The sequence below is a fragment of the Periplaneta americana genome, chromosome 14, assembly GCF_040183065.1.
Source record: "Periplaneta americana isolate PAMFEO1 chromosome 14, P.americana_PAMFEO1_priV1, whole genome shotgun sequence".
NCBI classification, from domain to species: domain Eukaryota; kingdom Metazoa; phylum Arthropoda; class Insecta; order Blattodea; family Blattidae; genus Periplaneta; species Periplaneta americana.
In genome coordinates, this window is record NC_091130.1 from 87,253,309 (window position 1) to 87,279,116 (window position 25,808).

Below are 25,808 nucleotides of genomic sequence, written 5' to 3' on the forward strand. Positions count from 1 at the left end.
AAGAAGAAGAAAATTATATTCCGTTCAGTTATTGCTCAAACGAATTCCAATTCCATATTTTCTGTTAGTTTTTGAGCCAATTCTTTCCTCGGTATAAGTTTCTTGACCCATCTGTATTGTGACGATTTCTCCAAATATATTCTTTCCTTCATTTTTTTAAGTAGGTATCTTAGGTTATTTAGCATCTGAAAGAGATGAAGGTAATAATGTCAGTGAAATCAGTCCTGGGTCCAGCATTTGCTCATATTGGGTTGAGAGAAAACCCCGGAAAAAACCTCAACCAAGTATCTTGCCCTGACCAGGAATCGAACTCGAGCCACCTGGTTTCGCAGCCAGACGCACTAACCGTTACTCCACAGGTGTGGACGCTTTCCTTCTTATGCTGGCAGTTATTCCATTTATATAATTTTACAGATATGTTCTGTATGCCCTAGAGGTGTACATTTTTACTACCGTAATCATTTTTGCTACATTTCAAACATGATATTTTCGTTTCCTAAAAGTAAGCTTTATGTTCTCTGGCATTTCCTATTGCATTCTATTGGCCCTTTTCACGATTGTTCTTATTACTGATTCATATCGTCGTACAGTACAAGATGGTCCTCATCATAATAATATCAGGAGTTATTTTCACAGTCTGTTATGTTGAGATGATGGAGATCTCTTTTCATGCAGTTCTCGCTATTTGCCAATTTGAATAAGGCGACTGCTTCTCTTCTTGTTTTACGACTATCTTCCATCGAGAACTCACTTGTCCTCTACGTTAAGTCACATTTTTGTTGCATATCATTGCAGTTTAGTCCTACTTCGATTTTGTTACAGCTTAAATAAAGTCTTGTGAGTTTTCTGTTACAGCAGAAGAATCGTAATTTTTTATTGCAAACATAAAAATTCGAACGACTTTCCAGTGTTATATGTTCTAACTTTCTTAAATAACTGAAATGATGCAAATGTTCAAAAATGAATATTCTGAAGTTTATTTTTGTATCTAAAATTTCTACTTTGTTGTAGCATAAAAGTTGTTGAATGTTTCAGACAATAGTAAAATTTATTATTATTTTAGAAATTACGATTTTTATCCTTCATACTGGTGTTGCAATATAAAAGTTTTAAGTTTCTTTAACGATTGTGAAGTAATCTTATCTTATCTTATCTTTCTTATCTGATCTTATCTTATCTGATCTTATCTTCTCATCTTATCTTATCATCTGATCTTACCTTATCTTATCTTATCATATCATCTTATCATCTTATCTTATCATCTGATCATATCTTATCATCTTATCTTATCTTATCATGTTAGCTTATCTTATCATCTTATCTTATCATCTTATCTTATCTTATCATCTTATCTTATCTTATCATCTTATCTTATCTTTTCTTATCTTATCATCTGATCTTATGGTATCTTATCATCTGATCTTATCTTATCATCTGATCTTATCTTATCATCTTATCTTATCATCTGATCTTATCTTATATTCTTATCTTATCTTATCATCTGATCTTATCTTATCATATTATCTTATCTTATCATATCTTATCTGATCTTATCTTATCTTACCATCTTATCTTATCATCTGATCTGATCTTATCTTACCATCTTATCTTATCATCTGATCTGATCTTATCATCTGATTTATCTTATCATCTGATCTTATCATATATTATCATCTTATCTTATCATCTGATCTTATCTTATCATATCATCTGATCTTATCTTATCTTCTCATCTGATCTTATCTTATCATCTTATCTTGTCTTATCATCTGATCTTATCTTATCTTATCATCTGATCTGATCTTATCTTATCTGATCTTATATTATCATCTTATCTTATCATCTGATGTTATCTTATCTTATATTATCATCTTATCTTATCTTATCTTATCATCTGATCGTATCTTATCTTATTATCTTACCTTATCTTATCTTATCATCTGATCTTATCTTATCTATCTCATCATCTGATCTTATCTTATCATCTTATCTTACCTTATCATCTGATCTTATTTTATCTTATCATCTTATCTTATCATCTGATCTTATCTTATCATCTTATCTTATCATCTGATCTTATCTTATCTGAAATATCTTATCATCTTATCTTATCATCTGATCTTATCATATTATCTTACCATCTTATCTTATCATCTGATCTTCTCTTATCTGATCTTATCTTACTATCTTATCATATCTTATCTTATCATCTGATCTGATCTTATCTTATCATATCATCTTATCTTATCATCTCATCTTATCTCATCATCTTATCTTATCTTATCATCTCATCTTATCTTATCATCTGATCTTATCTTATCATTTATCTTATCTTATCATCTGATCTTATCTTAACTTATCATCTGATCTTATCTGATCTTATCTTATCATCTTATCTTATCTTATCGTATTATATTATCGTCTTATCTTATCATCTGATCTTATCTTATCAGATCTTATCTTATCATCTTATCTTATTTATCATCTTATCTTATTTATCATCTTATCTTATCTTATCTTATCATCTGATGTTATCTTATCATCTTATCTTACCTTATCTTATCATCTTATCTTATCTTATCATCTGATCTTATATTATATTATCATCTGATCTTATCTTATCATCTCATCTTATCTTATCATCTGATCTTATCTGGTCTTATCATCTTATCTAATCTTATCTTATCATCTGATCTTATCTGATTTTATCTTATCATCTGATCTTATCTTATCATCTTATCTTATCATCTTTTCTTATCATCTGATCTTATCTTAACTTATCATCTGATCTTATCTTATCATCTGATCTTATCATCTTATCTTATATTATATTATCGTCTTATCTTATCATCTGATCTTATCTTATCAGATCTTATCTTATCATCTTATCTTATTTATCATCTTATCTTATCTTATCATCTGATCTTATCTTATCATCTTATCTTACCTTACCTTATCTTATCATCTGATCTTATATTATCTTATCATCTGATCTTATCTTATCATCTCATCTTATCTTATCATCTGATCTTATCTTATCTTGTCTTATCATCTTATCTAATCTTATCTTATCATCTGATCTTATCTGATCTTATCTTATCTGATTTTATCTTATCATCTGATCTTATCTTATCATCTTATCTTATCTTATCATCTGATCTTATCTTATCATCTGATCTTATTATCTTATCTTATTTTATAATCTTATCTTATCATCTGATCTTATCTTATCATCTTACCTTATCTTATCATCTGTTCTTATCTTAAGATAAGATCAGATGATAAGATAAGGTAAAATGATATCTTATCATCTGTTCTTATCTTAAGATAAGATCAGATGATAAGATAAGGTAAAATGATAAGATAAGATGATAAGATAAGATCAGATGATAAGATAAGATCAGATGATAAGATAAGATCAGATCAGATGATAAGATAATATACGATGATAAGATAACATAAGATCAGATGATAAGATAAGATAAGATGATAAGATCAGATGATAAGATAAGATGATAAGATAAGATAAGAACAGATGATAAGATAAGGTAAGATGATAAGATAAGATATGATCTTACAAACTCGGTAGTTTTAGTTAGTGCGGGAGGTCAAACAAACCCTCAAATTTTGAAATAAATCTGAGTCGGTCGGGTTGAGTGTCTTGTTGATTTGATATGAATGACCCTATTGTAATAAAGAATGCATTTGAACATAATATATCACAGTTGAAAATATAACATTACTAATTCATTAATATCCTTCACAGGTCTAGACCTAACTGTGGTGGTGACTCTTTGGCTCCTACGAACCTTCCCTCTGCAACGTCTTCCTCTGTCCCATTGGCAGCTCTGGCGTCAGTCATGGCAGGAAGTGGTACTGGAACCCATATAGCAACATCTCATGATGACACATCTGAAGGAGCTGTTCATTGCTTCCGAGATGAACATGGAAACTGGTTGAGTTACACATTTGCAGAAAAGGGAACAGGAACAGCTAACACAGGTGTCATGCCTATTGCAGCAGCTGCTGCTGCAGCGGCCAATGGCAAACTTCTCACAACACTTTTGAGGTATGAAATTTTGTTATGTGTTGGAATTGCATGTCTCATATTCTGTGTAAGATTTAAAGACTACTTGAATTGAAGGGTTCAGAACTTTAGTGGGCCAAGTGCCATTTACTAAAACTGTAGAAAACTAGGGTTAAAAGTGAGTTATTACCATAATTCAATGGAAACATATAGTAAGTAATATAAAGTATACATATTAAAACTAAATGATATGTCAATCTTCATTAAACTATATTATTCACTTTACTTTAACCCTTGCTTTCTCCATTTTTAATAAATGGCGCTTGGCCCACTGTGGCTCTGAACCCTTCAGTTATGAATTCTTACTTCTTTATGGTCTTTGTGCTTTGTTAAAATTTGACGTTCCGAAACTCGATTGAATTTTGAATACATACAATTAATTAAAGGCATTGTTTTGATGTTAATAGAGGAAAATGGTTTAATTCTCCATACTATTACAAAAAATAGATTAGAAGTGGTTTTTTATATTATATGTTTAATCTTATACATTATTACAGAAATTTTGTTTTAATTTGTATTCTAGAATTCTGAATATTTAGGTTTATTGTTATTGCCATTTGATTCGTTTTAGGTAAGAGATTTTACAGAACTTTTAGGTTTGGATGACAGTGTTGCTGCCGATTGTTGTTGTTGTTGTTGTTATTATTATTATTATTATTATTATTATTATTATTATTATTATTATTATTATTTTACTTGGTTATTTAACGACGCTGTATTAACTACTAGGTTATTTAGCTTCGATGAAATTGGTATTTGGCGAGATGAGGTCGAGAATTCGCCATAGATTACGTGACATTCGCCTTACGGTTGGAGAAAACCTTGGAAAAAAACCCAACCAGGTAATAAGCCCAAGTGGGGATCGAATCCACTCCCAAGTGCAACTCCGGATTGGAAAGTAAGCGTCTTATTCAATTGAGCTTTGCCGGTGGCTTATTATTATTATTATTATTATTATTATTATTATTATTATTATTATTATTATTATCATCATCATCATCATCATCATTATCATTATTATTATTATTATTATCATCATCATTATCATTATTATTATTATTATTATTATTATCATTACTACTATTAATATTACTATTATTATTATTATTATTATTATTATTATTATTATTATTATTATTATTATTATTACTATTACTATTATTAAGGCTAATTGGAATTTTCCGGTCTCTAATTGGTTCAAAAACCCTGGTAGAACTGATATTTGAGGACTCAATTTCAAAATGTCTCTTGTTCATCTGATAATGAAAATAAGCTTTTTGTGTCCATGCATATACAGAGTTTTCATTTCAAAACTTCCAGTTTAAATACCAATTATTTAAATTGATTCAATTTAAACAAAAAACACGTCAATTTAGATCATCATCATCATCATATCCCTCACATATTAGAAGACCCTACAGGATCTGTTACGGTCTCATGCCAGCGCTTTCGTGGTCTTCCCAATTTCCTCTTTCCTCTTGGTACATAAGTAAGAATCTGTTTAGGCCATCTAGTGCGATCCATCCTTTCGACATGTTTTTTCCACTGAAGTCGATATTGTTGAACAAAATTAACTATAGGATCCATTTTGAGTTCCTGCAATATGTCCACATTTTTACGGTGTTCCAGCAAAGAGCATCCTGCTGTTCGTCTCATGAACCTCATTTCCGCTGTCGTCAGCCTTTGCTCATCAGCTTTTCTGATTGTCCATGCCTCGCTACCGTAAGTGAGGACCGGTCGAGCTAGTGTTTTATATACCTTTAGCCTTGTATGTTTCTGAACATGGGAGGATTTGAAGACGGCATTAATGACGCCAGTGATTTTTATAAATTTAGATATTTTGTTTGACATATCTTCATCAGTGATGTAAGAGAGGTTATAACCTAAATAGTTAAATGAGTTAACACGTTCAATTAAAGTATTATTTATCATGATCTTACTTGGAATTGGGTTCTCTCCCGAAAATGCCATGACTTTTGTTGTCTCTTTTGAGATTTCCATATTGAAATCAGAGGCGATTATTTGCAAATTATAAATGGCTCTTTGTAAAGCATCCTCTGTTTTAGCGATAATAACCTGATCTTCGGCAAACATTAGTGTATTGAGAACTGTGTTTCGATTAATTTTAATTCCAGCATGATGACTTTGCCTCCAAATGTATAAAATATGGTTCATATATATAATAAACAACAGAGGGGAAAGACCGCACCCTTGTCTAACACCTTGGTTGATGGAAGTCCAGCTAGTAGTTCCGCGTTCAGTTCTTATGGCAATTTCATTTTGTTGATATAAATTATAAATGGAGAGAATGATTTGGTTTGGCACATTATCATAGCGTAAAATCTCTAAAAGTTTATTTCTATCAACTCTATCAAAAGCTTTTATGAAATCAATAAAAGCTAAGTGGGTTGGAATATTAAATTCTCTGTGCTTTTCAATTAAAATCTTCATGGTGAAATAGCTGGTCAAATGGTCAATTTAGATATTGAGGGGAAAGTCTGAAACCAAGCTTAATTGAATTTTAGATTTCACCTCCCACCCCCAGTCTCCCCCACTTTGAAATTTCAAATTACATCCGTATATTTTTATACTTAAATATGAAAGAGCATGCAATTGTTTATACACCTCATTCATTTGTTTTCGTATCTTTTGTTCTCTATTGTCGCCTGGCAACCTGTATTGTTGTTATTGTTGAATAGAGCTGAAGAGAATAAAGCTACAAAGATTTACTGAGCATTTCATGTAATAGTTATGTTTGTATATTAAATTATTTTAAAATGGTGTATATCTTCAAGAGAGAACATAAATCATCCTTATGGCCAGTTTTTCCAAGTAATGTTTAATTTGGCTTAACAAATGTTAAATTAACAGCTGGTTTATTTTTAACGTTTTGTTAAGATTTTTTTCATTTTTCCAACATAATTTTGTTTAAAATAACCAACACTTAACTTTAACTGTCGTTAATACTATTCTAACTACTTAACAGCAGTTGGTAATGATTTTGCATATGTAAGACAACTTCTTATTGGCTGATATTATTATTTAAATTCTGTACTGTAGAGTAAGTCATGAAACATGTCTAAAATCGTAACATGTTACAGTAGCCATGATTCATACAGTACAGAGAGTTGATAAATGAAAGTTGCATTGACTACTATTGAATAATAATAATTATTATAAGTATGGTTATATTTTATAATGCTAAGTATGAATTTCTGTTTAGAAAAATCTCAGCATTATGACCACCAGGTGATAATAATTACACGAATGTGTGTGTAGTCAACTGTACACAAAACCCCGGGGAGAATTCTGTACCATATAAAATTCTCTAATTCAGGTCCATGTATAAATTATATGTACTTTCGTCCTAAAGAAGCAATTGCTGCTGAAACATTTTATTATTTACTCACTGCGTATTTTGAAGCACTATTGACATCGGCTATAGTTGAAGAGCCAGTGACATAGAATCTAGAGATAATAGTAGCTGGTGAATTGGAACAAGTGGCCTATTTCTGTTTGTAGGATATTCAAATCTGACTTCAATTTCTTGCCACGTTGAGAGCGCACATTTCCTCAATATTAAATGGGTAATAGCTCAGCATCGAAATAAGCGTCAGTATGACTTATAAAGATTATCTTCCCTATATTAATATTCCAAAATATCTTTTAAATTATATATTACCAGTCTTATGGCTGGTTTCACAAAGCTTCATTAAGGTTTTAATGATTCATTAATGTATTTACTGGTTCATTAAATCATTTTTATATCTCACCAAGCATCTTTAGCCTCACGAACCAGTAAAACTATCATTAAATTTAATGATAGAAATTTCCTTCTTTAAATTTTTAATTATTCATTAGTTGCAATATAAAATGGCGGAACGTTTCGACGCAGAATTGTTATATCTGGAACTGCTCAAAAATTAAGAGTCAAATGGAGATAATGTTAACCATTTAAAAACCGATCATTTTGAAAATTTGAATGACAAAAAAATTCACAAAAGATACCGCGTCACGAAGATCATGGTACCGGTACTCAAAATTTTAGAAGAAACTGATCATAGGTTAGAATATCATAAAAAGGGCTGAGACAAAGCTGAAACTAGTCAACTAGGTAACATACAACTGAGTTTTATTTTAAGACATGAAAGTGATTATTATAACTACATACCGGTACCTAAGAAATATTAGTAAATTAATACATAATGTGCATTTGAAACATAACAAAACTTAATTGGTATATTAACTTTCATTTATTAGAATTATATTATAGCTAGCGATAAGATATGTTTGCACTGGCTTTAAAACAGAAGCGAAAGAGCTGGATTCTTGGAATTTATAATCGTTTTCTTTCTGATGGAAATTTAATTTTCCAGCAGGATAATCACCCCGCGCATACCGCCATAAACGTTCAAAGACTGTTCACGGAAAAGCATGAAAAAGAGGAGGATTGTCAAATATCGAGACATCCCACCTCAAAATCCAGATCAATTCTGGGATCAAGTTCTGGCTACCTGGGAAGATTTTGCTAAGGACCAGAACTATTTCCGCGATCTGGTGGACTCAATGCCCCGAAAATGCCAGGCAGTGAAAGACTCCGGTGGCATGTGAACAATGTATTAGATCCACATGTGTATTTCTTTTATTTTCTTTAATTTGTTTATCTTTGTTTTATTTCGGGAAGAAAATTGATCTCCCAAGAGTTTTTTAAATTCTCCTACTGGAGCCAGAGTTGCGAAATAATTCATTCCACTACACAAAATTAAAAAAATGAAGAAAGGTAACATGTATAAAAATTAGTTACATTAATAAAAAAAAAAGTTGTCACCGACAATCGAACACGGGATGGCAAGCCAACTCGCTACTGACTGCTCCATCGGAAAGTCATGACGTAACTAGCGTGACGAGGCACATATAGCTGCTCGGTTGAAGTCTACGGAGACAGCGCACATATAAACGTATTCGTGTAAATATTTTAATGTTCAGTACTAGTTAATGTTTCATTTGGACTGATTTACTGTAGCTTGGTGAAACCGGTCCTTACTCTAAACATTCCTCAAAGAGAAACATAACATGTTATTTTCACAACTTTTGTCTGAACAGCTGTGGTGTTATCCGCCTAGTTTAACTGTTTGTTAAATGAGTTAACGGCCTGAAATCCTACATTTAAAGTTAACAAACGGTTAAGAATCTGTTAAGCCAAACTGGTGTTGGACAAATGGAAAAACTGTATTTAACAAACTGTTGAAGGTTTAACAGTCGTTAAGTGTTCTAACATTACATGGACAAACCGGCCATTAATGGTTAAATTTAGGAAATTACACGAAATAAGCTGTATTTTCATTCTACAATCCAGCGTTTCTCAAACTTTTTTGAAGTGAGGACCACTTTTTTAAGTCAGAACAGTTCTGTGGACCACTTTACTCTTGTTCGCTTAGAAATCAAATTTATCATTTTTGTAGCATATTTTAATACCAATATACTTATATTTTAAAATAGAATTAATTAATTAAAATTAATTTAATTCAATTTATTTTTATATTAGCATTAAGTGAAAGTGAAAGTGAAAAAGTGAAAGGTGATTGCCATGTGTCATTTCCAATCTCTGAGATTTTCAGCTATAGTGTGATACGCAGTTCGTCTGAATTTTATTTTTTTTCTGTCTTTTTTGAAGGACCACAAGGGCAGACCTCGAGGACCACAGGTGGTCCATGGACCATAGTTTGAGAAACGCTGCTGACAATCAATTGATAATAACAAAAATACAGATTGCCAGGCGACAATAGAAAACAAAAGATGTGAAAACAAATTAATGAGGTGTATAAACAATTGAATGCTCTTTCATATTTAAGTATAAAAATATGTTGTTGTTGTTTTCTAATGCCAGGCGTTTGACAATAAAGTCATTTGACCTCTTGCACTCCAATATGCAGTTAAATGGCAAGTTGTAGCCGATTTAAGTGAACACCATATTTTAACGTTTTGGTGGCTACTTCATTCACACACAACCCCCAGAATGTCTGGAGGACCACACCTGCTGTTGGTCGACGGGTCCATTGGACCTAGCTGGGAGGGCTTGTTGATCACCAGCTTTCCCTCCTTAAGCCACTGGAGGACGATTTTAGTGCCATAGCAGGTCAGCACTAGGAACAGAAAAGTAGAAAGAGGAGGAAGGAAAGGGAAATGAACCCCTAGGCCTCGAATGCTCTAATGCCGTTGCGATTTGAAGAAAGTAAGAGTTCAGTCAGAGGACTGGATAGGAAAGGGTAAAGAGGGAATTAGGTATTGGATAGAGGAAAATTATACCAAATTCAGTCATTAACTCATCAAGCTGACCAGTGCTAATGGATGAGTAGCCCCTCCCTTTAGTTCAGCTCGTAAAATTATGCTTACTAACAGCTGCACCACGGGAAGGTAGGGATGGGACATTGGGTATTTGTCCAGGTTGGTTCCTTTAAGCTTTCAATGGGAAGGATTAATGGCTCTCCCCCCTGTATTCGACAGATACTCTTTTGCAGCCAAGTATAAAAATATAAGAATGCCATTTGAATTTTCAAAGTGGGGTGGCTGGGGGTGAGGGGTGAAATCTAAAATGTAATTATGTCCGGTTTCAAACTTCCCCCTCAATGTCTAAATTGAGTTCAATTTAAATAATTAGTTATTTAGACTGGAAAGTTTTGAAATGAAAGCTCTGTATAACTTTACATACAACTGTCATTATTTAGCTTCAGAACGTCCTCTAAACCACTAAAATCTTCGGTTAAAAGTGACTATTGGATTCAAGCTTACTCTTATTAACAGCAAAAATTGCTACAAAATTTTTGTTACAGCTTTGGAGTAAAAGATTCTCATATTTCCATTTGATTCTAAATGCACCCAATCTCTTTGGTTTCATGTCTCTTGCAAAACTGGTAAGATATTTTAGACCTAAAAACATTTTTCGTGATTTCCCACAAAGTTATTGGAATGGACAAGGGTTGTTTTGAAAATAAGCTTCTCATTTAATCATTGTGGTGAATTTCGGTGAAATCTGGAGGGCCTGATTAGCCAAGTCCACCCTCCTCACTTCCCTCTTCATAAGGTTCCAACAATTTGTTACATTATAAGACACACAAAAAAAAAAAAAAGAAAATAGAAATTGCATTGTATGAAACTAACAGGCGAATCTGTGTGTTGTTAGTACAGGTGGGACTCGAAATGTGCTCCTTGAGCATTCCTACACCACATAGCCATATATAATAGTGAATGCGTGGCATTTGCAATAGTGGCAGGATGATGTCTTATGTGGTCTGCAACACCATTAATGTGTCCCAGTAATTGTGCCTGAGTTCAACTTCTGTTTCATATACAGTAGAACTTGGTTATAACGACATCCAAGGGACCTTGAAAATTATGTTGTTATAAACGAGTGTCGTAGTAACCGAGATTCATATTATCAGTCTAGTGAGGTGGAAAATGAAAAATAATAAACATACTTACTTACTTACTGGCTTTTAAGAAAGCCGGAGGTTCATTGCCGCCCTCACATAAGCCTGCCATTGGTCCCTATCCTGAGCAAGATTAATCCAGTCTCTACCATCATATCCCACCTCCCTCAAATCCATTTTAATATTATCTTCCCACGTATGTCTCAGCCTCCCCAAAGGTCTTTTTCCCTCCGGCCTCCCAACTAACACCCTATATGCATTTCTGGATTCGCCCATACGTGCTACATGTCCTGCTCATCTCAAACGTCAATAATAAACATAATTAGGCTTATATTTTAGATTTATGTATTCACTTTTAAGCATACCATAAACACAATAAAATACACATACAATTATTATAAATACAGTATTCTGTATTAAAACAGTTTGTTGATTACTCACCAAACTTATTTACTGAGGAGTGAAGTAATCAGTCATTTTACTCTGTTGTCTCCTACTTGTCCAATATACTCTTTCCTATTAAATTCCATGTTCACTATTTCAGTTGCAATTTCACTGCTCCTTCTCCTAGCTTCATACTCCCTCCTCTAGCTTCATAGAAATGTTCACAATTCTAATGGCTTCTAAAGTGTCACTCACTTCTTTTAGTGGCCATACTGCGTTAAAATGCGTGCACTTAGTGAAAACTTCCTGTCGAAACTGATCTAATACCGCATGAATTCGGGCAGGTTACAATGGGATGGGGAATCTGCCTGCATTCCAGAGGTCTATGATAGAAGGGAACAGTAAAGGATTTGCCATATTTCAGCAAAATATTTCTTAAAATACTCTGGTTCTTAGAAAATTGTATTCCAAACTGAGGTTGAAAATGACGTTATATGCGAGGTAGACGCATATATGTTTGTCGTATTAAGCAAGGTAGAAAAGCATATGTCTTATGGGAAATTAGTTGGGACCACAGAATTTTGACGTTATAGGCGAGGTGTCTCACAAAACGAGGTCGCTATTAACCAAGTTCTACTGTACCATTGTTTTCATGTAACCCCACAAGTAATAATCCAGCAACGTCAGATCTGGAGACATTGAAGGCCAGGCATGAGATTCATCACAACCTATCCAATGATTTGGATATTGTTGGTTTAGACATTCCCTCACTCATTGGATGAAATAGAGCTGTTCACTATCGTGTTGAAAGTACATGGTATGTCTCACTGCCAAGGGGATGTCCTCTAATAAGAGTGGTAAGTTGTTTGTCAGAAACGCTTCATATCGTGCCCCCATCAGAGTCCCATCAATAACAAAAGGCCCAAACAGTTGATCATTGAGCGTCCCATACCACACATTTACTTTAAATCTTTGCTGGAAGTTCCTCATTCTACCCTGATATGGATTCTACAATGCCCAAGTGTGCGCATTCTGTGAATTGAACATTCCATCCCTGATGAAGGTTGCCTCATCTGTGAAAAGAATGTTGCTGATTAATTGTGGATGGGCTATCATCCATTTACAGAATGTCAGGCAACGAGGAGGATCTCCGCGGTTTAGGTTCTGCACAAGGTTATCATGATATGGATACATACCCTCATCTTGTAGTATGTGCCAACTGTAGAATTATGAACTCCAAGGCATGCAACAATCTGATGTGTGCTTATCCGTGGAATTTCATTTATGATGTCAATAACTGCAGGCCTTAAGTCTTCAATTCTTTGTGTTGTAATGTAGGCTTGGAATATTTCCACGTTCAGCTAAATGACGATATGTACATGTAAATACTCCTGGATCTTGCTGCTTTTGATCTGGAAACCATATCCAATATTCTCGTGCAGCAGCAGCAGCATTAACATCACACAATCCATAAATGAACACAATATCAGCTTATTCTTGATGAGAATACATGAACGGCATTTTCACAATCACCAAGCACTGATAGCCCTGCACAATACAACAACAGACTGTACTGCACAGTGGTGGTTACATGCTCAATGACTGTCTCTAGGGGATGTCTCTGATCACTATTAGTGGAGCGCTTCACATAGTCTAATGTTCGTAGTGCTTGGTGCCACAAGAAGAGCTGGATATTTGCAAGCCATTATCTTGTTGTTGTTAGTCAACTATTCGAAGACAGGTCTGAACTTCGTGACACCATCAAGGCATCACTCATGAGGCAACTAGGCCAGGAAATAATGGAGTTGGGTGGCCAGTTCCTTTCTCCCTATTATCTTGTTAATGGTTAAATTTAGTATATGGGGTTTGCTAGATTATATCGCTGTAGAATGAATCAAGGAATACATCCCTGCATTGTTGGGAATTTAAGTTCCAAACACTCTGTATATTGATGAATGATTTATGACATAAAATCTTGAAATCATACATGAGTGATAGGTTGTGTTTAAACATACCTTCACTCTATTTATTTTTATGTTCTTGACGAGGAGTTTCGTCAAAATTCCGTAACTTTACATCCCCATGCTAATGTGTCATATGTCTGTCAGTTTGAAAATGGTGGATATTTCTGGATGGTTCCAAATAAATAAGTACAGTTCTTCATAAGAGTGTGTCTTATAATTGAAAAAGAAACATTGATGTACTGGTATATATAAAAAATTGAGATGTTAAAGTATAGACAGTAGGAACAAGTGTCCAGTATTTTGCATTTCAATTCCTAAATGCAATCTTTAATACTTAATATTCATGGCCAAGCAACTAGCATGTCAGCTCTTCATGTGAGTAATTGGTTCAAATCCTAGGAAATCTTAAAGTTGAATTTATGATGCATAAGGACAGTGTTTCTCAGTTATCCTAGAGTCAACGGCAATTCGGAAGGCAGTAGTCTGCTAGCGTTTGTGTCAAGAGAGACAGATAGAGAGAGCAAGGCAGCGTACAACATTGCCACATCATACTTCATGTGCATATGCAATAGAAATAGCGCAGGAGGGAATTTAAATTATCAAAAGACAATAATGACCTTAGCCATTGGTTACTATAAACATGATATCAAACATAAACTCTTTCCTTCACTAACAAAATTCTTTGCACGGTTCTCTGCTCGTCAATGTTTTTAAAATAATTATACACCTCAAACAATATTTTCCACGCCTGTCTGTGAAGTATTTATCTTTTTACACTCTCTTCTTCCATTTATTTATCTTACATACACAAGTAAATGTTAGTTTTACTTATTCAATGTATTGAAACACTAACACGTAAACAAACGAACTCGTGAAGTACTTGTTACAGACAGATTCCGATTTGTTCTACTGTACAAGCTTGTGACGTCACATACTAGAAATGCTACGGCGCATATAGCAGCCAACCGCCTTCCGAACTGCCATCTAGTGTAGTCTAATGTATTAGATTCACCTTCATACTGTGGAAATAATGTTTAAAATATCAAAGTAACCCATGGTGTCAGTAGTTTGTTGTCCTAGGAGATAAACACTTAGGAAAGAGAAAAGAAGAGGATGAATATTTAAGCACAAATAAACATTTTAACTACTCATAAAGATATTGAAACATTATTTTCTGTCTTTGATTCATGATCAGATGCTTGTATGATATGGTGAAGAGAAAATAAACACTTTATATGCTGATATGCCTAAAATTAGATTATTGATACAGAACATCATATGAAATCTAAATCATTTGTTTACAGCTGATCTGGACAGTGTTCATTTACGTTTTATTACATTTTAATGCTTTGTACATTGACACAAGAACATCTATGTATATAATTTGAACTGGTAATGGAAATTACGGGAAAACGGCTGAAGGGATTTTAATGAATGACCCATCATTTTGAAGCTTGGCATCCAAAGATTTTCAGAAAAGTAGTAACTTTCAGTGAAGCATTAGTTTTTCTACATAATTTTCCTATTTTCCAAAATCCATCTTTCGTCAGTTTTGAGAACTAGATAGATATTTATTTGTCATCAACATTTATATTAGTTATGGTGTACCACAACTTATGTATACGGGTTTCACCATAACTTTCTATTACATATACCTACAATTAGCATGCAATCCTGACAGCCTGTTAAACTCATAACTCATCTACTCTCGCTATTAACTTAACTGCAAACAGTCAATTTCTTCTTATTGATTTTAAATGTTCACCATCTGTTCATTCCACACGTACGTTCCTTTCAGCATTCTAATCTTGCTAACTAAATTTATATATAATTCCATCTTTCTACATTACATCTAACTCGTAACACTTCACCCGGTTATACTCATTGGGATCTTTTTTCTACCTAATACATGTCATAATCTTATTGAATCATGACATGAGTATCTATTTCACTTTAGTTTGATCAATCATTTCTTAACCACAATCAACACTCAGAAAAAACTATAGAAAATTGTAAATACTATCACTAAGATCATCTTTCATAAACTTCACTACATCACTTTCTAAGATTTACTTCTTTACAATAAACTTCAATCGGTAACTATATTTATTAACTAGCCACTTTTTAATTTCCCAACATCTTTTTTCAATTTTATAACTTCCTAACTGATCTCTATATCTGTTATCCCCTAAACACATTTTCATCACACTAAAACACTATTTACGACATTAAATCACCAAACTTCCTGTTGTAATTTCATTCAGAACTTTCATTGTTTTGAGAACTAACTTAATGGCACTTCAGAATAAAACAAAAAAACACATTACAATAAACAATATTACATAAAGACCATGACCTGCAGGATTGCTGACATATTTAGAGTTCAGATGGCTCAGATTCTCTGACATCGTAATGCCAATATGTCGATCTTCATTTGTGTAATTTTTTGACAATGTATAAAAACTTCAAGACTTACAGGTCTGATTCTCTGGTCTATAGTTTTCTGAGTGCAGTTGTGTATTGGATATTAAGAACTACAGAACTTAAGAATGTTTGATGACATTATTACCATTAAAAATGAAGTATTATTATAGTTATGTGAGTAGGCTATTTGTCACTAATTACACACATTAATGCTATATTGATAATCTGAAAGTGAAACCTTTTGGGGTTTTATGTAAGGAGACGTAGAGAATATCTTAAATTAGATCTTAATTGCTATAATTTACTGAGTAACGGCTATACAGTATACATAATATATGTTACTGAAAACTGCAAAACTTACGTAAGATAACAGTATTGTTATTAAAAATGAAATATTTTTACAGTTATTAAATTAATGAAGTGGTGTGGTGTAAGTCTTTTTCAGATATATAATGACGAGCGGTGTAGATACTTACATGTGTAATTCTCTAATTTTCCTAGGATTAGTGCAGTAATATGGAAGATGCATAAATACTTGAGTCATGTGTCCTATTTTAGTTGCGTCTTTAAACTACATCAAATTAATTTAATATTATTCCTTTGGTTTAATCGATTGGATCTGTGATTGCTGCCAAGCATATCATTTTTTGTAGGGAGAACTCAAAGAACTGAAGATGAATGTGTTCAAGAAAAAGTATTTGGCATAAAAACATTAAGAGGGAAGCTTTTTAAAAGAGATATTTTTGACAGGGTTACACTTCATTTAAATGTTACATATGCATTATGATCGAAGTAAATAACTTTCAAAATGTCTGGTGATCTTTCTGGAAAATAAATCTGGAAAACTTTTATTTGGAGGATTTGCAGCACATACCACTAGTCTTCATTTTAATCTAAATATTTTGGACTGTAATTTTCCTGTGACTAATGTAGGCACTGACACAAGATTATCTTCATATCCAATACAAATTATTTTACCAGTTTAGACAACATTCATTGTTATTGCAGCTCAATGATTTCATGCTAATATACTTAAAAATTATTTAGTGGTACAGAATATTTTTACATGAAATGTAATTATTTTGACTGCCTTTTGCCTACACCTGATTTACACAGTACATCATTCATGTTCTGCTACAGTTCAAGTATTATGTATGTTGAATTTGTAAAAACAGATGGACTTCAATTTCTGCTTCTTATTTTATGATTTCCAGGCAACAACACAGTCATTTGAGTGGAGGTGGTGCAGACCTTTCAACGTGGGACAGCAACATTTCTGCTGGGGGAGCAGACTCTCTTTCAAACTCTTCCATGTCCATAAATTCATCTGGGCTTACAGTGATTCTGGATCGCCAGAATCATTCAGGTAGTGCTGTACCTCCTGGTTCCAGTTCTGGTTCGTGTTGCCACCATTCTTCTGGTCAGGCCACCTCATCCAAGGGCGTTTTGGGAGGAGGAGGAGTTGCTCCCATCCCTCTTCTTCCTGTTGTTCCGTCCACTTCTTCGTCGTCCCAGCTTCACCCAGGTGGTGTGTACATCCTGGAGGCTGTTGTCCCTCCGTCCTCAGCTGGCAGTCAGCAGCGCAGTCCATTCCACATTCTGGCTGACATGCACTCAGCTGTTGAGAGGAACAGGTAAGCACAGGATTTAATTCTTGTCTGCTTATATTTTTGCAGTGTCATTGCATAAGGTATGAAATGTACTAAAAATTATGATTTATTTAGTTTCAGCTTTTAAAAATAAGTCTTGATTACACACTTTTAATATTTCATATCAGTTAAAAGTTTAGTTAATTATAATAACGATTTTCTTGTGTCAATATAAAAAACTAAGTGGTATATTATCTAGTTGACTGGTTTCGAATTTAATTTCAGTCACCCTCATTACTAGTGAGGTCCTCGCTTCTTCTGAGGATGATTGAAATGAAAGTTGAAACTAGGCAACTAGGTAATATACCACTTAGTTTCTCATATTAACACAATAAATTCATTAATATAATTAACTAAATTCTTAAGTTTTAAAAATAAATTAATAGTTGTAATTAAAAACAGACATTTGAGTTTCATTCTACTATTTACTTAAAAATAATAACCATATGAAATATGTTCTTGTTGATCTAATGTGAGGGATTTTGATTACATTAATTTTTTTCATAGCCAACCAGTGTAGTTTATGCATCTTCTTGTCAGGTACACACACTTGTTCAGCTCCGGACTTATGTTTGCTGTTTAATATTTTATTAGTAGAACAGAATTTGCATAAATTGTCTTTCATAAATTCGAATCTTTGCAGCTGTCCTCCCAAGCAGTTATGTCTTGTAGCTGGTCTAAAGTGAGCCACTGCTTCCTTTCTGGAAGTTTGTTGTATGTCTTTAACTTTTTTCCTTAATTTGGAATAGCTATTGTTTTGTACCTACTTATTTGTTGAGTGTATCCCAATATTTCTGTTCTATATTGACTTTAATGCTATTTAGTTTTTCGTTGAGTATGCTGTGCTGATTTGGATGTCAGCTACGCACTTTTTTAACTGCCTGGTCAGTTTTCCCATTTCCTGCCAGTCTTATATGGGCAAGAAATCCACTGCAGAATAACTGTTGAAATGTTGTTTTTAGTAGTCCACATGAAATATTATATGTTCAATAGAACTCTGATTATCTGTTATAATAAAGGGTGAACAGTTAATAAAAAAAAGTTGGATAATCCATACCATATCTGTTTTTCATGTACAAATTGCACAGTACTGTATTTCGAAGTTCCTGCCGTAATGTAACCAGTGCTATCTTCTTGCTATACCTGTATATGATTATGCTGGATAGTCACTCGATTCAGCTGTATCTCCACTATGTTGTGTGACAATAATAATACAATACAGTAAAATGTAAATGGCAGTTTTTTATACTATTTACCTACTGTACACAACTTCCTTATGTCAAATCCTTTGCTTATGTTTTTGTGAATAAATCATTCACTTTTCACTCCACCTTTACTTTGCTTAGTTTGATTTTTATATTCATATGTACTTTTCTAATGGAAAGAATGTTAGGAAATAGAATATCATCTTAGTTGAATTATGAAATGGTTGTAAGAGAAGGCTTAGTTCTCGGTGGCAACCCAGTAACTATTGTAACTTTTTTACTGACAACAATGTAATTTTATTATCTCAACAATAGGATTTTTTCTCCACACAGTAACATAGTATTCGTTAGTGCACTCCACTGATGACAATGACAATTTACTTGGACTATTACGAACAACAATGAACTGTTAGTCTTAACTAATATTTACAAAGCACTATTTACAACACAGAACGGTCAGTTCTCAGTTCACAGCTCTTTTGTCTTGGCTAGTTCTTCTAGCTCAGTCACTCGAGTTCACAGTATCTCGAACCACAGACCTTCAGAGACAGTCCACTGTACTCGAACTCAGGTCCCTCCAACTGCGGTCCACTGCACTCGAACTCAGGTCCCTCCAACTGCGGTCCACTGCACTCGAACTCAGGCCTTCGGATGCTGACACAGTTGCGGACGCACACTCAAGTCGAACTCCGGTACACAAGACTGGCTGGCTTGCTCTGTTCACTTGCTTACTCACTGAATGGCTGAATAAACTGAAAAACTGCTCAAGTTCGCTCGCGTTTCTTCTTTTATAGCTAAACCATAGTTACGAGAAATTTCTACGGGTGTCCTGAGATAGCTCTCTCGAATTATCTGGATATCTCCACTTCGACGGACTCCTCTGGACGATTCGGGAGGGTCCGTCCCCCCTTCACTCCGCAAGTAGCAGCTGCGCGCGCATCCTCCCCTCGCCACGTTGACGTAATACACCCTCTCTGCCCTTCAGCATGCAGATGCTCCCCATACCAGCGTTTCGTCTGCCGTGCGCCCTGTCGGATGCGTGTTCGAACCCCGTTGCAGCTGTCACACTATATAAGCTGTTAACACAGTGGTGTGCATTTTATTATTATCAATTTCTGAACTCTATACGCTGTGATGTATGTGTGTTGCTTCTAATAATAATAATCCGTGGCGCTACAGCCCACAAAGGGCCAAGACCGACCAGCTGGCTGCTGGTCTCACGGCCACATGCCGAAGCAGAGGTGGACGATCATCCAACCAGAATGGAGGTATCGTGTGGTTAGCACAATGAGCCCCCCAGCCGTTATAGATGGTTTGCGTAACCGGATTTTGCTACCTATCATAGCTCCCCAAGTGCATCACGATGCTGGGTGGGCACGGTCCCATACACTGGCCGAAATTTCATGGGAAAATTTCTTTCCCCATGAGGACTCGACCCAGCGCGCATTCCGTAATGCGAGTTCTAGGCAGGATGCCTTGACCACGACGCCACGGCGCAGGACGTGTGTTGCTTCTAATAATGTGAAATCAGAAGCTAACTCTTGGGAAAGAGGGAATTGGAATTCATCAATAGGTTAATCAGATGACAGAGTTCTGTTGTATTGTAAACATAATCTTAATCTTTAGAATAAGTATTTTATTGAAAGCACTTTACAGTGGAATCCTTCATATCTTGCACCCAAATAACAGGCAATTACAAAGCAATGACACTTTTAAATAAAAAATAATTAAACTGAAAATGGCTCATACACCATAGTTTTAGATGTGCCATCATTTCAGTGAAATTTTTATTGTCTTCTGATAACATGATAAATGGCCTTTACAGGAGTTACAAGTGTGGATGTCGGTAATGTGGCACATGGGTTAGTATAGTGAGAGTATTCAATTTGAATGCACCTATTACAGTTTGATGGATTCCGCGAAATGTTCTAATGCTGAAACAGAAACTAGAGCAGTTGAATAAAATAAAAAAAGAGGTTTAAATCATCTCTTGCTACTACCTTCTCATCATTGTCATAGTTGCAATGTTGGCTGCTCTGCTCTTGATGTCACATAGCTGCCATTTAGTATTGTCTTAAGTATTTTTAGTATGATGAAGGATGGATAGAACAGAGAAAAATTCTCTCCAGCACCGGGATTCGAATCTGGGTTTTCAGTTCTACATGCTGACGCTTTATCCACTAAGCCACACTGGATTCCAGTTCCGATGCCAGATCGAATCCCCTCAGTTTAAGTTTTATCTCTCAGTTTTCCCTTTGGTGGCCTACCCTCATGTACTGTGTCACAGAATATGTGACATTGGTACAATGTGCAACACAGTATGTACAGAGGTGCACTCATTACGAGTGACCAAGTGGCCGGGATCTGACGGAATGAGCATCATCTTGAATCACTAAGTGATTACTTACGCATATCATATTATTATGATGTACCAAAGTACATATGTTATTTCTATGCAGAAATTCTGCATTACCATATGATGAAGGATGTATAGAACAGAGAAAAATTCTCTCCGTCACCAGGAGTCGAACCTGAGTTTTCAGCTTTACGTGCTGACTCTTTATCTACTAAGCCACACTGGATTCCAGTTCCGATGCTGGATCAAATCCCCTCAGTTTAAGTTCTATCTCTCAGTACATAGTGAGTTGGACATTGTGCCACTGTCACATACTCTATGACACAATACATGAAGGTTGGCCACTAAAGGGAAAACTCAGAGATAGAACTTAAACTGAGGGGATTCGATCAGTCATCGGAACCGGAATCTGGTGTGACTTAGTGGATAAAGCGTCAGTACATAGAGCTAAAAACCTAGGTTCGAGTCCCGGTGCCAGAGAGAATTTTTCTCTGTTCTATCCATTCTTCATCATATGATAATGCAGAATTCCTGCACGGAAATATCATATTTACTTCGATACATCATAATAATATTTTAAGTATGTTTTGTATTATGGCTTAACAGATGAATGGACTGAAAAGTATTGAAAATAAAGCATGCATTTCAAAATTTAATTTAAAAATCCGCATGAAAATTGTTAAATTTCTGCATGGATAAAACGTAGGTATAGTCGGAGGCACCAATTTTGGCAGATGACTTCAATGACATTTCCAGTGGGCGAGCCAATGTTTTGTGAGAACTGCAAGAATGAATTGCGATAAGGCTGTCTGTCATTGTTTATACAGGGTGTTTCAAAAATACGGGGCATAATTTCAGGTATGTACTTCCCATATGTAGACAATCAAAATAATTCATTACAACATGTGTCCGGAAATGCTTTATTTCCGAGTTATGGCCTTCACAACATTGAAATTCACCGGAACGTTTTTCTTTCCGCAGGTCGTTGCTGTCAAAGGAGACATTAAGAGGGCACTCTGACAGTTCATTCCAAGGCAAAGGTTACATTCAGTGTTGTGTAGGCGTTAGACTGTGCGACATGTATTAAAAAATCAAGAGCTGGCAGAGATACACTTCATGTACGGTAAGGCGGACAGCAATGCTGTGCTGGCTCGTCGTTTGTACCAGGAGAGGTACCCACAGCGACAATGTCCAGATCGGAAGACATTTGTACGTCTCCATTACCGTCTGTGCAAGTATGGAAAATTTAACTCTCCTCGTTTGGGAAGGGGACGACCAAGATCAACAACTCCAGAAGTACAGGAGGAGATTCTGGAGGCTGTGAACATGACTCCTTCTATCAGCACACGAAGGGTAGCGTTGCAAGTCAATGTTCCTCATACGACTGTCTGGAGACTGTTGAAAGAGTATCAATTGTATCCTTATCATTTGCAACGTGTACAGGCCCTGTCACCAGCAGATTACCCTGCACGAGTTAGGTTCTGTCAGTGGTTCTTGCAGCAGTGTGGTGTAAATTCGAACTTTCCTGCCTTAGTATTATTTACACATGAAGCACAGTTCACACGAGATGGCATAACAAATTTCCTCAATCAGCATATATGGGCGTATGAAAACCCACGTGCAACTGTTCCATCTCATCACCAGGTGCGGTTCTCCCTCAACATGTGGGCCGGTATCATTGGTGATCGATTAGTTGGACCCCATGTACTTGTAAACAGACTTACGGGGCAGGCTTACACAAACTTCCTGGAAAACACCATACCTCATGTTTTAGAAGACACTCCACTGATCAATCGTCAACACATTCACTTCTTGCATGATGGCGCTCCTTCACACTTCAGTCGTACGGCTCGCCGGTACTTGGATCGAAGGTTTCCTGATCGATGGATAGTAGAGGTGGCCCAATTGCTTGGCCTCCACGCTCACTTGATCTGAACCCTCTCGATTTCTACTTGTGGGGACATTTAAAATCAATGGTTTATTCATCTCCGGTGCCTGATTTGGAATCCCTTCGGAATCGAATTGTGGCATGTTCTGAGGACATACGCAATATTCCTGGAGTTTAGGATCGTGTTCGCAGGTCAGTGAGACATCGATGTGAGGTCTGTATTCAAGCAGGAGGTGGACATTTTGAACATGTTCTGTAATGACAACGACCTGCGGAAAGAAAAACGTTCCGGTGAATTTCAATGTTGTGAAGGCCATAACTCGGAAATGAAGCATTTCCGGACACATGTTGTAATGAACTATTTTGATTGTCTACATGTGGGAAATACATACCTGAAGTTATGCCCCGTATTATTGAAACACCTTGTATGTTCACACTTGCCTCTTGTATCGTCATTATTAGACTAATTAATAAACACACCACAGTACAGTCCGATTCATGAGAGTGCCGTAAATGACTTTCGTTCACCTCCTGCATTTTTTAAATTAAGATGAAAAAAAACATTGCATAACCAGAACCGAGTAATTATTGCAAATGTTCATTACTTCATGAAGCGACAGGCGAAAAATAGATATGAGTTGTTTTCATTAATAACAAACATTCATGAAGTATGAGAATAAGTTGCGGAAGCGACAGGAATTGATACGTTGGATATATAACTGAAAGAATAGGTATGCTGAAATAAGGAAATACGTAATTCGATAATCTACGAGATTCGATCCGATACTGTGGATTGAGTCTCGGCGTAGATCAGTGGTTAGACATCCTAATGCGTGTAACTGGGAGTCACAAGTTCGATACCCAGCCCCGGAACGAATTTTTCTCAATTAATAACCTGTGGTAATTCGATAAACCAAGCAAGAAACCTCATGTTCCAAAGGTATTAATGGAAGCAGATGAATATGAGAGCTTAATTTAATGATTTAAATCACGCGTAGCATGTGTTTACAAGGAATGATAATAGGTCACGAGAAAAGCCGTCGATTCATTTCTTGTGTTTTTCAGTCTGAGCTTGATGGATGAAAGATCTCCAGATATCAACTTTCGTCGAGATCGGATGACTTGAGATTTTTCATTCCCTTTTGCCTTTTCACTATTTCTTAGATGGTATTTAAAAAATCGGAAAATGTTTAATCAAAATTGTTGAGAGTAACCTTCATTTTAAATGTTACGTCTCTACATCGGCTAGTTCAAAATACTTGAGTGAAATTTTTAAACTGTCATCTCCTTTCTCTCTCCTCTCTGCTCTTTAGGGGATAAAAAAAATCTTCAAAAGTTATCTGAATGTACATACATGAAGTTGAATTTTTTTTATATTCCTTATATATTTTAGAAACAATTCTGAGAGATGAGATGAACAGTGTAACTCAATTTTATAAAGGAGCGTTTGTTTTAAATTTAACGGTTGAATGGCTGCTGGTTCAAAAAATAAACCAGTATATTTTGATCATTATTACCTCCTATTTTACATCCCTTAATGTTCGTATTTCGTAAAACTCCGTCTTATCTTTTGACTAAGGATTAACAGAAACCTACACACAGGGTTTAAGGAGATTTAAGATGATTAGTCAGTCCGCTGATTATAGAATAGTTTTTTTTTTTATACAGGGACATTATTTTATTTTTATTTCAATTTTTATTGTACCTGCGATTTTGAATGCACTTCACTCCCACCCCCTCTACCGTTCTCCACATAGAACCGAGGCCGCGTACTGCAGTACTGAGTGAGTATAGTACGTTCCAGAAATATGTTCGTGTTTTGCAGTGACGAAAGAGCTTTCTATATTGAATCATATTTTCGCACAGGTACTGTCGTCCGTTTGCCTATGTCGCATCCCGGTTTCCCCCACCTGCTTCTGTTCGCCCCTCTGTAAAGTCTAGTAGCTGGGCTGTCTTAGCTCTTTTCTGAAAACATTCATTTCTGTTAGAAATTGGACGTCTACATAATATTATACAACTGTTTAAAATAACTTAAATAAAAGGGCCTCGTTAAGTAATTGTCACGTGATTCCCCCCCCCCCTTTCTATGATCCTGCGACAAAACCACTTGAACGAACAGTAGATAGCATTTCTGAGTAATTTTATCTTTTTGGATCGGGCAAAAGTGAAGATTAAATTTACAGTACATAAGGTACTCTTTTATAGAGTAGGTATAGAATTATTTCAACATGAGTTACTCGTACGAAGGACGAAACTGCTAATTGGAATTAGGTACAATAGTCTATAGTGCGATAATATGCACAAAAGAACTGAAGCCTGTATCGAAATGAACGGCCACAATTTTCAAAAATGCGTTTAAATATCCATATTATGATTATTTTTCAATTTAACTTCATTCTCTATATTGTACGCCAATGTGCTGTA

General features: G+C 35.1%; 1 protein-coding gene across 1 annotated transcript in view; it reads left to right on the plus strand.

Moving 5' to 3' along the window:
• The first annotated feature begins 3,771 nt into the window (after window positions 1-3,771).
• The window catches only part of LOC138713014 (pecanex-like protein 1), a 127,945-nt gene continuing 105,908 nt past the window's right edge, over window positions 3,772-25,808 (plus strand). The window contains exons 1-2 of the mRNA XM_069844697.1: window positions 3,772-4,069; window positions 17,501-17,920. Coding sequence (XP_069700798.1) covers window positions 3,861-4,069; window positions 17,501-17,920 — 629 coding nt within the window. The 5' untranslated portion in view covers window positions 3,772-3,860. The remainder of the gene's footprint in view (window positions 4,070-17,500; window positions 17,921-25,808) is intronic.